The sequence below is a fragment of the Bombus vosnesenskii genome, unplaced genomic scaffold, assembly GCF_011952255.1.
Source record: "Bombus vosnesenskii isolate JDL3184/JDL3185 unplaced genomic scaffold, Bvos_JDL3184-5_v1.1 scf7180000013542, whole genome shotgun sequence".
Classification (NCBI taxonomy): domain Eukaryota; kingdom Metazoa; phylum Arthropoda; class Insecta; order Hymenoptera; family Apidae; genus Bombus; species Bombus vosnesenskii.
The window spans coordinates 209,456-224,645 of NW_022883108.1; the positions used below are offsets into that span (position 1 = coordinate 209,456).

Here is a 15,190-nt window from a genome sequence, read left to right on the forward strand (position 1 = left end):
TCCACCGACGATTCGACCGCAACGATTCCTCCCGTTTTTGCGATCAATCCTACGTCACACGCTCCGGTTTCCTTGCCCGCGACAAGCCACTCTATTCGCGCCGTGTCTTTTTTGGGCTTGTTACGAGGCTCGTCCATCTTCCCGTGGCAATTCCAAAGAAAAATCCAACGAGGGATAATCTTTTCTATCCCTCGTTCTTTTTAGTAAAATTTACCGAATGCAATGTAGAAATTTAATCGCGTCTATCTTCTTTTCTAACTCTCGCACTAACTAACATTTGGTTTATTATGGGGAAATTTAGTTAACTTAGCTTCAACTGTGGATGTTCGTGCATTTTTAGGAAATTTAAAAATGCGAAAATATACAGAATGTATACGATACGGCAAAAGATATATATGATATTTGATACACGAAACGATAATGTTTAGATTCGACTTACTTGTTTGTGTTCGAGAAAATGTGAATTTACGTAAAGATCCGCAGTTCAGCTGCGAAAGTCGCGTTGCCGAAACATAATTGTGCAATAGGGATATAGTGCTAATATATTCTCGCGAGCTTTCACGGATGTCTGTAATATTTATAACATTGAATGTTTAAATGCGTGGAATTTCTCTATAAAGTGAATTGAAAACATTGATATACGGATAAAGGAAAACAAAATATGGTATTAATTATGACGACGAATTTTGTCACGAATGGTAAACTCGTCTGAGTGTTGGTATTCACGATCGATTCGTGGAAGCAGAAGCGTGTCTCGCATACAGTTTCCTCCGACGTGTTTCCGGTTTCGTCGTGTCGAGAACACACGTGCAAGGAAGAGAAGGAAGAGAGACAGAAAGGGGAGTAGGTGTAGATACGTGAATCGGAGGAAGATAGCGAATGAATGAGTGACTGAGAGACAGCGAGAAAGATAGCGTGTATGCGTGAGAAAGAGAAAGAAGATAGAAGAGCAAAAAAAGTAGAATGATGTTACATTAGAAGAAGAAAAAAGGAAATAATATATGAGAGCCTCACGTGTTTTGTATATGTATTCACTTTGTATAAAATAATCGAGCGAATTATCGCGATAAAAAATAAAGATCACAAGTTTCACAAGAAAAGAAGGATCGATCGGACGATTTGCGCTCGAGTGTATCAGCGTAACCTTCTTCCTGTTTTTGTTTTCGGAGCGTACAGTGTCACGAGGCTCCAGAGAAGAAACTCGCCAGAGATCGACCGTCCGATGCCATTCATTCGTGCTTTCCAGCCATGCGTTACGATCCGCGGCTTTAGACGCTCGCTCGGCTCTCGCGAAAACGAGAGGGGATTACTTATCTGACGATAAGAATGCAGAAAAATTTTCAATAATGTATACAACGTGTCGCAGCAATCTTGGTATAATCGACAGAGAGGTGATTCTATGTGAAAGGATAAATCGAGCATGTAGAACAATTTTTTTTCATACAACGTTTCCGGAAAATCGTGTTTCACAGTCCGACAAAGATATGCGAACTTGACTAATTCATGACAACAGAGTGAACAATCTGCAGCATGTCATCCTATGTGTGAAAATAATTCTACCTTATTCTTCTTGTCTTTACACGTAGAATAACTTCCTCGTTGTTATCTTTCCTGTTCAATTAGGAGTTTGCCTCGCGTATATTCGTACTTGATAAAAAGTTCGATCTTCTCGAAAATACGCTAACAGCGTAACGCTGAGGTTTCGTTGCTAATTTTCGAAGACCGAGAAGCGTGAGCGATCAAATACCGGAAGGCAAGCGAAGTACGACCGCCGAATCAGGAATACTTAAAATTCTCCAGGGAGATACCATGACTCATTAACTTTTTAATGGTAGGTATAACTGTTCCGCTTCCTTCTCGCCGGTAGATCGGTAAATTTGAAACATAATTAGCGAAGGAACTCGAAACGAGGCTATCGTTTTGTGCACGGTGCACACAGGAAATGCATCCGTGGCGAACGCCAGGGCGCAATGCACTCACGTTCCTTTTCTTCCGTTCCAGCCCGTCCGTATCATCGATTCCCGACGCCGCATCGCGCCGAACCGCTTCTCTTTCTCTCGTTTGCATCGGCTCTCTGTCTGTCTCCTCTTCTCAAACCCACCGGAGACCCTTTTTTCATCGAATCTACGTGTCTTCGAGGCACTGCCAACTGGAACTTATGTAAGTCGTTTAATCGGTTTACCGATGCGGTCGCTTCAACACGCATTTACTACACGCGAGTGTACGCGTAAGCGTAAGTGTGCGCGCTCATTTCCTCCATTCCCCTGTCTCCCAAGCTCCAACAGCCTCGTACTCGCCCCTACCCACCTTGTCGCTCCCTCGCCGATACCACTGCACTCCCGAGTCATCGATATTGCCTGTTACAGTTGTCGAAGGAACAGGATAGGAACGAGCTTCTGGTACGAACAAATTGTCGGAGCAGAATCGACCTCGTTTCTTGACGTGATTAAGAGTGTGGATCGTTGTGTGGATTATTTTGGTTAGATTGTCAAAATCTGAACTTTATTTTGTAGAAGGAATTACGCTTAGAACTCGTAGCGTTACGTAGAAATACTTAAGTATCTGCCTTTGATACGCACAAATTTCTCGTTTTCAAAGAAAATATGTTTTATCGAAAAGTGGTACAATCCCTCATAGTATTATACAATGACTCACGAAAGTGTTTGAACATTCGTTGCAGAATATTTGTATGAATATATCGTGTGTGCCATACGAAAACTTTTTGAAATTTCACCAACGCCGTAACGAGACGCAAGTATCGTGATTACGTAGGTAAAATTTGAAATCGATTAAAACATGTATGTGGAAGCTGCGGATCATTTATTATAAACATCTACACATTTAGCAAGAAATTAGCATACAATGTGGACAGTGTTCTTCGTGAATAATCATCTGTTCAAATATTTTGGCGATCTCTGCGAAATGTACGATTGTAACAGATATCTTGTAATTTTTATGTTTTTCAATTTCGTTTTAAATTTCACCGATATAAACATGATAGCCGCGTTTCGTTACAATGCTAATGAAATTTTAGAACGTTTCTTATAGCGCGTATCATATGCTCACAAAGTGTTTCTAGACGGTAAAGATGGATGACTGTTACGAGCATAATCTTCTATTGCAGTTCTACAGTTTAGTGTCGAAGTATGAAATCGATCCAACGTTTTTCGTCACTCTAAACGAAGCTTCTAACACGACTGTAGAGATATCAGATAGATCGAATTCAAGTCGCTTGAACTCAGGTAACTTGGCTAATCTGATAGAAATTTGATGAACAACTTTCCCTTAGATACTGTCGCGATAAACGAAGAACGTCTAAGTAAATATAGTGATATAACGATTATAGTAATATAGCGATCAGAATCAGTCGGTTCGAGTCTTTTCCTACGCAAGACAGAAAATATGTCGTGTCCTTGCTGGGAGCAACTGAGAAATACCACCAAGTCGGCACGCCAAGCGGCGCTCAATGAACACACGTCATTTCGAGTCATTCATGCATCTGCAGGTTGTCCTCGCACGTCTATACGCAACACACGTGGTTGCGTGTGCATTAGCGATGGGAATGATGACCTCGCAACCGATGTATCGATGCTTTTGTGGAAAGTATTTGTTCGTGTGGCGTTCGAACTATAGGCGAGGATAACTTCCGAAAAGTAGAGTTCAATCAACGAATGTCCTGAATCGTTTATCGGCTACTACTGCATTACTACTTCTTTATCGATAACCATTGTAACGGACGTATTACGTATCGTCTGTGGGAAGTATTATGTAATTTGTTTTCCTCGGATTTGTCATTCGCGTATTTATGAACGATAATGACAAACGTAATTCCTGCCGTGTAACAAGCTGTTTGCTTATCCGATTTCTTAGCGACAATTTGCTAGATTTTTCTGATTCACAAATATTTATTTGAAAGAAGCAAAGAGATATTCTTGGATAAAAAATGTGAATCGATAGAGTCGTGCCTCTTTCAGTAGTTTTTAGCGGTTTCAATGTTACTTTCGGTATCTCGATCGAACGTTTATCTTTCCGTGTTAAAAAAAAAATCGCCATAACGAAAACATTTACAATTTTATCGACCTCTTGGCGAAAATAATCGGCATCTTTTAAAGATAGTAAAATTGAATGCCATTCAAGAAATGTCACAAGTTACGTAGCTGTGTACATAATAATGGAGCGCGTGCACCATTCACCAGCGGCTGGCATGCACGCGTATATTCGTCCGTGGTTTAGGTCACGAAAGATCGCGTAGATAGTTACATGTACTCGGAAAAACGGCGTATCGTTATCATTTGTCCTGCCTCCCCTCTTCGGCCGTGTCTTTGGCTCCGGGTTCTTTCCGCTTCGTTCCTCTTTACTTCGTTTCTGTTTCTCGTTCACGTGACTTCGTTTTGACTTAAATCTATTGCAGGCCTAAGCAAATTTCTCGGTTCATTCGTATCGATGCTCTGAATGTACACAATATTTCTTAAGCGATACATCTCGATTCAATTTGAACATTATAAGGGAAAAAAGGTGATAAGTGTATTTCTGTTAAATCTTTTACTTAATATCGCTTTATGATTAAATGAGAGAATTTTAATATGACGGAACAACCTGTCAGGTTCGAAAATAGCTGATGAGTCGACGAACTTTTATAAAAGTTAAAGATATAATTATCGAAGATAAGCAATATTTTAATACTATTTCGGAATGGACGAAAAAAAAAAAAATACACATCCACTTTGAAAATCAAATAAAAAGACAATTTTGATAATATTCTCATTATCGATTAACAACTTATCGACTTTTAAAACTGCTCCCCTGTAAAAGGACAGAATACGACTTACCGTGTTCTTCGATTGTCTAAAATTATTACATTTGAAATATCCAAGAAAAGAAGAAAAGCATTCGGTCAATCTGACCGATTAATCTGAAAGGATTGTTCGTATGCATCGATTAAGTTTCTTTTTTTTATCAAATGTTTTCGCGATTTCGCATGACGAACGAAGAAATCCGGCGGGACTACCGAGTCGCTTGCCATGACCGTTCGATAAAATTTGCAACGATATATCGTGGCGCTTTCAATAGCGGCATTCTTTCGTAGGAACAACTCGATCAAGGTCAGCTAGAAGCGAGCCGAGAAGAGAAGGAAAGACAGAAATGTGTCTCAGTATGTCGTAGGTTACAAATCATCCAGGCGGGAGCTGTAAACAGGCGTAAGGTTAAACGGGCGTACACACTTAAGTGTGCATTAATGAACGCGTTTAAGATACGCGGCGTGCCGTCGTTTAAATATAGGCTAAACCAGTGTTTCTCAGCCTACTCGTTAAAATATAGACCATTTGAAGACCCAAGACTTTTGCGTCACGGTTATATCTCGCTGATGCTTGCCGTGTAAACGATATCGTGAGAACTAAACTCGCGATCCTCCACGCGACAAGCTTGGAAGTAGCTCGCCGAGCGATTACTTTGATATCTTTTCTCTTCTTCTACTCAAATGCAGTAGAATTACGCTTTTGTCTTGATGTCTCTTCGAATTGCGGCTAAACAAGGCGAACTGCGACGCTCGCAGTAAGAAGCGGCAGCGCCAATATTTAAATCGTAGTTATTGGAAGAGAAAAGAACAATAGTCTAGCTTTCGTATTCAAAAGTGAAAAGGTTTATTGCTAGAAATATTAGTAGGCCGTGAATTTATATGTAGAGCGTTTGAAAAAGTTCGTAAAGGAAGGTATGAAAAATACAGAAACAAAAACATTAGGCATTCATTGGATCCAGATATGTTGGAGTTCATATTAATTTTGAGAAGTCACATTGGCCAGTTTCGTAAATTGAAAGGTGCAGAAAAGTGACGGTGTTACGAATACTGTTTTTTAAAATTTACCTTTACTAATATATACGTCGTATTACGATGAATAGACTTATGGAAGTAAAGCATTTGTTTCTTGAGAATTCGGTATTGATCGTGTATTTATGTTTATTCTATGGAATTAAGAATTTAATAAAAAGTAGAGTCGATCAGTTTGGCCTCTAAGAAGCCAAGAAGAAGAAGAAGAAGAAGAAGAAGAAGATAAATATAAAAATTCATAGTTTCGCAAAGGAAGAACTCTCCGGACAAAATTTTCTCGTTCGGATTTACATACTGGCAAGGGAACAATTAGCAAAGGGAACGGAACAGCTGAACAGTCAAGAAACGAGAGAACGATAATGTGGAGTAGCGAGGAGGAAGCAAAGCAATAAAGTTGCGAAAACGAGGGTAACTTTCGCCGTCGTTGTTTTCGAGCGTGCTACTCGCTTCACAACGTGCGAGTGCCTTACTTAATTAGACAATTAACCCTTGCAACCATTGAAACCGATGGCGCAGAGAATGGTCAGCTAAGCGAAAACGACACTGTTCTCTTAATTTGTCCTCGGTTCTGAATCAGGTTGAAAGAGGAAACTGGTAGTTCTCTTTTAACGTGAAACTAGTCGAATTTTCTAAAAAATTTCCGTAATATGTTAACGATATTACACGAAAAAAGAGATTCTATATTTTCGATCTGCACTTTTACAAAAGAACGCAATGAGTTAAATTTCCTATCTCTTACAAAGAAGCATTTTTAAGATTCAATATTTATACTGTCGATCGATTCTATGTAACCAAAATTGTTTCTTCTTTGGTTTTGTAATTAAACACGCATACCTCTTGGTAGTTCTCAAAATTTCGTTCATCTCAGTAACTGTACCATTGTCTTCCACAAAACTTCGTCAACCTGACCGCTATTTTTAAATCACATCTTTCAACGTAAGAGATGTGATGTTGTTTTTGTTTTCAATTGTGGCATATTAAAATGCTTCCGCTCGATCATAAAGCAACATTAAAATCAGAAAATCATGTTTCCTCTCCTATTATTTCCAAGTGTTATTCGCACTTGTCAAAGATTCAGAAGCTTTTCAACAAGATAGTGCACGGGGTGACGAGAATTATGAGACGAACGTGTCTCCATTTGCCAGTTGAGAGTACGTCAGGACGTGTTATTACGACGCTAGGAAAGGTGATCATCGAACGCAAGAGGGAAAAGGGGGGCTCGTCGGTCGGAACGTGAAGAAGGGAGAGGTAGGACGAAGCGTTTCCACACCGGATATCCTCCAGAGGGAAGTGGTGCACGCGATTCATATCGCCACGCCCGCCATGCAAAATGTGTATTTATATTATTATTACTATTACTACTACATATATATATATATATATATATTATAATTATTATTACGCTATTATAAATTCGTCATTTGTGTTGTATCTATAACAGCTATGAAAAGAAGTAAGAAGCGCGGAAGGTCTCGCGAATAAGAGGACTGTTCTTTTTACGTCTCATTAACTACGATTTCTTTGTACCTCATTATATGTTTGTTTGCTTCGTTTAAATTAATTACATCTCGTTGTCAGCGTCGAGACAGCGTCAAACACAAAGATTTTCATTTTAATTCCATTTTTATGACACTGATAATTCTTTTGATATACTGATTTCGCGCACCTTGAAAACTACTATAATACAGGGATGTTTCATATTTTGACATTCCAATTATGCTAAACATTCCAAAAAATGCTTTTGAAAATTAAGGCCTTGAACTCGTCCTCGATCAACGTTGTTTGTAACGATAAGTTCACGAGTGTAGCTGCCGCTAATGAATCAGGTGAGTTCTCGAGTAACGATATGAACGAACGTTTCATGAAAACCTTGGGTGTCTCCTTTGCATGTATGCGAGTAAAACATGATTTGCAGCAACGCTAGTGCCACATTATTAGACGAGTCTGACTAGTCGCGTTTCTAGATCACTTTTCGTTGTTCCCTTCAGTGTCGTCGGCTTGTTTTTTCTCGACTCTAAGGATTTATTCGTCTCGATACTACGTTCCGTTCGATTCCTGATCGTAAACTTCGAGACTTTTGAAAAATGCGATTTGTAAATCAATCACACGTTTAATACGCCCGCTTCGCGCATTCGAGATTAGAACAGTGGCATTTTTGCATGGAAACCGGTTCACCGTATTTACTGCCGAGTACTAAGAGTCGTCACCGTCGATGCGTTTCGTAAAACCACTCCAATCTTTACATACATATAAATGAAACGAGTAGATCGCTTTTCAGCAACGACTAGACTATACTTTTACGTTTCTTGTGTTTGGATTCTATAGGAGGATTACAAGGAAAGAACATGATAAATCAGATTTTTAGAACTAAACGTGCGTTCTCTTATTCCCCTGAAAATTTAAAGAATATTTCTTGGTTTACTAATTACATACATCTTTGGCTTTCACAAAACATCAGCTATCATCATAATTTATCAGCTATTTTTGAAAGACTTACATGTCTGGACCTGAGAAGTTATTTCATTTTTGATTATGTCATATTTAACGTTCTCCTGTTTGATCATAAAGTGAGAAAATCAGAAAATCAACAAAAATGTCTTCATCGTGTTTCTCTCCTTTATGTTCATATGTAAGTGCACCGATCAAATCAGGATATTTCAGATTAATCAATCTATTCACGGAATCATTGACGGAAGCGCTAGCCTTCTGATTTTTGAACATATTTTTATGAGACAAATAGGAGTGGAATATTTGACGAATAGCGTGATAAAATCTCGTCGACAAGAACAAATTCACGATCTGTACATAAGCTGTTATATGAAATCAGGATATTTCGTATTTCGTCGTCTAATTAAATATTATACTTCAATCATTGATATGTAGAAACGCCAGTGAGAATATGATACAAATACGACTGGAAGGTTTGTCGAATACCGTGGCGAAGTCTCGAGGACAAAAGCGTCGATTTGGAACGTATATACAGTGGATAAGGTTGGAAAGGCGTCCGCGGGAGAGGAAAGAGCGCAACGTGATGCAACCCGGTGTATTTATGGTAATTTTATTTGCAGGAGTCTGGTCGATTTATCTTGACAATATTCCGCTCGTGATTCGAAACTTGCGTGTCCGATTAATACTCGAACTGCTGCGCTGCCTGGTGTCCCGGCTGGGCGAAACGGAGATAGCCAAGCTGGAAGCGACAAGGACAGCCTGGTTTATGCTCACTGTCTGCCTTACAACAGGGAGTGGGAGGAGGAACACGCACACACGGCCGCATAAATAACGTGGCACAGCCACAGGGTTACGGTGCGACTTACGTGTAAACGAATAGAGTGAGACGAACAGATGGAGAACGAGGACAGTCGTACGGGTTGTAAAACAAGAACGACGAAGACGAAAGAGGATGTAGTCGGCGGACATTTCCGAAGAGAACCGAGAATCCCCGACATGTGGGAGAGCCCCGTAGTACACAGAGGGGTATCGGTTTTATGACGTTCGATCACCTGAGCGAAGATTTTTCAAGCACCGCGGAGCGAAGAGAGAATACGAACGAGCGAAATCCTTTCCCGCTTCGATATCCTTCAATGAATAAACCGTCTTCCCTGAGCGCATTCTCGTCAGTTCTTTGAGAAGAGATCGCGTTTACGAACTTATGAATGTTTTACTTCCATGGTTGATTACAAATATATTTATTTAATACATTCCATGTTAATCGTTCGTGTATAAGGAATCTCTAAGTTTGATTCACTAATGAATTATTTTGAAAAGCGACGATCGCAGAACAACGTAAAAGTAGATTTTGATAAGCGATATGAAATGAATGAACATGATAGATAGGAGAGAGAGTGGAGCGTGAGTGTCGTAGATTAGACGCGGTACACGTGTACGAAAGTTGGCAAAAAGTACGTGGGACCTGGGTGAACAGAAACAGCCCTGGTCGCACAATACGAGCATGAATGAAGTATCGCGTCTGGCTTGCGGGGTACGCTATACTCGGGCGAAGCAGGGCGAAGCGAGGGAGGGGGGGATAGCAGGCGTCACGGTGCTTTCGTGGCGGTGAGGTTGCCGCGACGTATGTATGCACGTTTACGTGTAAACGATCATGCTCGTATGAGTGAACGCGCGCATATGCAACTTTCGGTATGATCGAGTGCGCATGCGCATCGCGCGCACCCCACCCACAGACAGACAGGCCGCTGCTCCGCTGTTTGTAACAAGCAGAGAGTCTACAACGCCACACCAGCGTTGAGCGCAGCCGGCCTCGGCTCCAAACGAACCACGATTATACTCCTGCTGTGAAAACGAACGGTATATACGGTATTGAGAAAAAAAGAACGGGTGATACTCGACTCGGAAAGAGGGAAAGAGCAGAGCAAGAGAAATCGCGAGTGTACGCGTGCGCATTATTATATTTCTCTCTTTCTCGTTAAACTAGACCAAACGGCGAGATTGTTCGCCTAAGATTTTCCGTGAGAAACAGGAAAAGAGGTTCGTTCGCCTTTCCGCTCGATAGTCATTAGTGTGTACAAACACATCGTTTACAGTTTGTTCGAATCACATTTGGATCGTCGTACGCGATCGTACTCACCGGGAGAACTGTAAACGTGTTACACGCTTTAAGTCGAAAGTGAAAAAACGAAGAGATCCGATGGATACACGGAGGCTCGAGGATCGATTTGATCGTCGACCGGCACGGCAATACGAACGAACGTGAAAAAAGTTGGAAGGAAGAGAGGTTAGAAAAGACGACAAGGAGAAGGAGAGATTGTGTCGTGTACGTGATCGCGAAGCTTGGAGGAATACGTGGTCGAAGCAAAAAGCGAAAAAAGTGCGAAGGAAAGAGAGAATAAAAGAAGAAGGGAGGGAGCAAGAGGGAAAAGGCGAGAAAATAGAGGTGTTGAGTGGTGGGCCTGCGGGCCGGACAGTACGTGCCTGGGCTGCGCTCGCACGATCTACACCGGCATGGCCGCCGAGGCCAGCTGAACTTTTTCTTCTCTCTCTTGCACGAGGATCGTTGCTCCCACCCACTTTATCCGTCTTTCTTCCTCCCTTCCTTTTTTCCTGCCTTGTTTCTCTCTCTTTCTCCATCTGTCTTTCTTCCGCTCCCTCGTTCACGCTTCTCCCACTCCTCGTGGCTGTTTCGTCGTTTCGTCTCTTTTTTTCTTCCTTCCATCCGACTCGTCCCAACTCTCTTTCTCCCCCGTTCTTTGCTTAACGCAAGAGAGGAGGACCGTACGCCACGAATACCCAGGCTCCCCGTGTATGCATTCGCTTGTGTGTGCGCGCAGTTTGCCAGCCATCGCGGGGAAATCGAGCGGAGGCTTGCCATTCGAGAAAATCAGTGAACGCAAGCGAACCCTTTACGCTGGCTGATACTTAACCACGGACACACGCGTTACATTTATCACCATCAGTGGTGTACGTATCGAGAATTGCGTCGTGCTTATGTGATTCCTCAAAAAAAAATCTCGCTCAATCGATCTACACGATCAATTTTCTCGCATAGATCGCGGGAAATTACTGAATCTACGGAACGGTGGAGGTGTGCACGAAAGAAACAAAACTGTATCGATATCTGGCCGTGACATCGTTTCAATGCAGAGACCTGTTAAGCTGACTGCATCGAAAGCTGTATAATAGATCTCCTGACTAGAGAGATATAATAGGAGAAAATCAGTGACATTTGGATATTAGCGAAACGATCAAATTCCCGGCAACAGTGTCAGTTAGTTTACGGTAGAACGGGGCGACTCGATCGATCGTGACGCACCTGTCGGCATCGTCGTCGGGGTGCTGCTGGCAGTGGCAAAGGCAGAGAGTGTGGCAGTGTCTCGTGTGCCGGTAGGAGGAGACGGAAGAATAACGGAGGGCAGAATAAAGGGCAGGCATCCAGCTCGGTGAAGTTTACGCACGAGGACGTACGCGTGAGAGTGAGAGAGAGTGAGAGAGGGAAGAGGAAAAGCACATACGCTTTAAGGAGGAAAAAGCAACGCTCCGAAGAAGAGGAAAGAAGGATGCGCGAGAAGGAGAACGTCGGTGAGGAGGTCCTACTCGTTGCTTTTCCACGACGAGCAGCAGTACTGTTGTTCGAGGTGCGAGCCGCGTGACACGAATGCGAGAGTGCGAGAGAAAGGAGAGGCAGGAACGAGGGGGAGAGAGAGAGAGAGGAAGGAGATCTACCGAAGAGCGAAGGCATATCCGGCCGTGGCATGTGCGCGCGACAAGGACAGAGCGAAGTGGCTATTTCTGTGGAGCATAGGGGGCCGCCCGTATAAAATAAGCAGTGAATGAAGGAGCCTGTTTACTGGCAGACGGCCTACGCGAGATTCAGTCGTCGGCTCTCTTTCTCTCGCGCTCTCTCTCTCTCGGCCGCGCACGCTAATCGTCGTTCTCTCGTGCCTTCTCTCTCCCTGATTTTCGCTCTCGCTCGACCAGCAGCCGTCCCGTAGCGGAAAGAGAAAGGGAAAAAGAAAGAAAGAGAGACGGAGAAGAGCGCGCATCGTTGCCACGAGAGAGAGCCCGTATGTGTTCCCAGTGCGCGAGAAGAGCCCGCAGTGTATTCACCGGTCTTGTCCTTCTGTCTCGCCTCGTCTCGACTCGTCTTGCCTCTCCCTCCTCTTACCTCACCACACCTCGTTCTACCTCTCCTCACCTCGCTTCACCTCATAGCACACCTTAGTACTCGTTCGACTCTCCGCCCTTTGCCTCACTTTGTCACGGTTTGGCTTCCTCTCCTCGTATTCTCCTCTGCTCTCTCCTCTCCACGTCGTCGTAACCTCGCCTCGCCTCGCCTCACCTCACCTCATCTCTCGTCTCGTCTCGCTTTGCCTCGTTTCGTCTCCTCTCGGCTTGCCTTACCTCGCATCATCTCGTCTCACTTCGTCTCGCCTTGCCACGACTCGACTCCACTCCACTCGGTTCTCTCATCTCCTCTTCCCGTGCTTGTGTTTTTCTCGACAGAGCTCTTACGCCGGAGCCACCGTGCCGTGTTCACCGCTTTCGTTCCTAACCACGGAAATCTACCGATAATCCGTAGCCTCTACGCGAGTTTCTTGTTCGCCTGTTACGTTTCACTGCACTATGCCACTACACCTATAGTATCCGTACTCTGGAGCATGTGTTTACGTGTTGTGACGTGACCAGTGCGAAAGAAGAGAAGTGAGGAGATAGAATATAAGGAGGAAGAGGCAGATAAGAAGAGAGAACGCGACAATATCTTTTTTTCGAAACCTCACGGTGCGCGCAGTCACTGTTGCTCCATCTTTCTTTCTCGTTCTTGTTTCCCCATTCGCTTTCCGAACGCAGACCGCGTGTTGTGTGCTCGCGGATTTCAAAGAAAAAAAAAAAAAAGAAAAGAAAAGGAAGATAGTGAAAAAGAGATTGCGGCGATAAAGGGAGTCGTCGGCTCGCGCCTCTAATGAGTTCGTGCTCGAACACGTGCCACGGAGACTACAGCGAAGGATAAAGCTAAAACGACGATTTCGCGGTTCGGTGAAGGATACAGGTGAAACGGAAGTGCCGAAAGTGTGGATACCTTGGACTACGAGCCGCCCCCGGTGCTGCCACCGCGGCGCCCGCCCTGGCCGTTTAACAGCCTGAGCAGCACCGCCTCAAGGTACATCGGGCAGCACACCACCACAATCGCCGCCACCACGTCCCCGTTGACACCGACGGCGGCTACGACGACTATCACGTCGACGACGCCACTGACGACGACGCTTGTACCGGCGCCGTCCGCCTCCCAAGGCTCAACGACCTCCTCGTCTGCACGAGTGTCGCCGCAGCCGCCACCCTTGACGCCGCCCCAGTATCCTGCGCCTCCACGGCCCCCTAGTCGAAACGGTGAGTTTGAACTTTCAATATTTATCCAACATGAATTTACTTTCTACCGTCATTCGATCGTTATTTTTATTACGGGAATTTTAATCAACCTATTAATCGGAGAAAACGAATCAAGTCGTCACGCTCTCGAGTCGATTCTCTTGGATATACTTTCTTCGTCCCTATTCCTCTATGATTTTAGGTGCCATTTCATTTCGATGTAGTTCTGGTAAATCTGGTTAAGGGATGAATCAGTTATTCTAGCGCCCCTTTTCTAACGTTGAAAAATATCTCAAGCTCTTGAGTAAAATATGAAAATGTGCGATTACTTGTTTCAATCCTATGTTAAACACTTCCTGATAATACTAAAAATCCGTTTTATTTGCTAAAATAAAAGCAAGATTGAGATAGAAATATTCGAGGATCGTAGTAGGGTTAACATGCTTAACCCAACCTTTTTCGTTCCTGAACGAATCGTTAATCGAAAGGAATCGATCCTAAAGAAACTCTGTAGGCTGTTGTTGCTCGTTTCTTTCTCATTGGGGATTCACTCTTGGAACCTAATATAAGGGAGACCTAGTCAAACGAGTCTACCAAAACTTTTATGGTTTCTATGTAATATGCGGTATACTGTACACCTTTTAGGGTTATTCCACGTTTGTTTAGAAAATATAACATTCATAGCTCCGATATATAGCTCGCTGGGTTGCTAGCGAGGTCGCACGATTTCTTCGTAGCAATTTCATCGACGATCGGAGCGAGCGAGCGTGACTCGCCGCGGATTGAGTCACATTACGCTTTCATAGAAGCCAGCCAGAAGGTACGGGCCGAGTAGTGAATGAAATTTACTGGTGTAGAAAGTTTGCGAGAAAGTAGCCGCCACCTTTCCGTTCGTAACGCCCGACACATTTTACGTAGCCGTGTTTCCTCCTCGAGCATTCGGCTTCGTGTGCTCGTTGCTTTCCTCCCGTCGATGGGAATGCTGACCTGGTAGGCGGGTCGCGTATGCTTTCATGGGAAGTATTCGTTTATTCTATCTATGAATGCACTGGGTGTAAATGGTATTCGATGGATTTTCCAGTCGTATTTTCTGGTGGCTCAGTATCTTTCTCGGATAAATTTGTATAACGAAATGTCGAAAGGGAGGACAGACGTATCGAGTGACACGTGTAAAATGCTAAAATAAAAATCTGACTCCAAGTAAACATCGACCTTTATCTCGCGTTATCTATACTGAAGTTGATTCGCATTCGTTAACCTATGTTAACTGAATACCCTTTATCTTCTTTCCTGATTATTATACACCTCTATGAGCTACGATTTCATATTTTTATTTATTTTATTTGGTTCATATATATGCGTGTATGATTTATCAAAGATAGCGCTGATTGAAAACTTGCAGACTGTAACTGAATTAGTCTTATTGCTAGTTTCCTCTCTCTTGGAACGGAATACGATCGGAGTACGAGCGCATGCGCAGTGCCGCGCATTCACACCAACACATAGCCGCGTCATTCGCTTCGAATGGCAATAGAAATGAATGCC

The 15,190-nt window shown here is 43.2% G+C and overlaps 1 protein-coding gene and 1 long non-coding RNA gene across 2 annotated transcripts in view; both read left to right on the forward strand.

The window, feature by feature from the left end:
- The first annotated feature begins 401 nt into the window (after window positions 1-401).
- Window positions 402-13,174, forward strand: LOC117238587. Its single transcript, XR_004494230.1, has 3 exons — window positions 402-1,831; window positions 2,002-2,160; window positions 8,896-13,174. It is a non-coding gene; the product is annotated as an uncharacterized LOC117238587 (long non-coding RNA).
- A 158-nt stretch (window positions 13,175-13,332) lies between these two features.
- Window positions 13,333-15,190, forward strand: part of LOC117238580 — a gene marked incomplete at its 5' end in the record, with an annotated part of 29,869 nt that continues 28,011 nt past the window's right edge. The window contains one exon of the mRNA XM_033503595.1: window positions 13,333-13,666. Coding sequence (XP_033359486.1) covers window positions 13,333-13,666 — 334 coding nt within the window. The remainder of the gene's footprint in view (window positions 13,667-15,190) is intronic.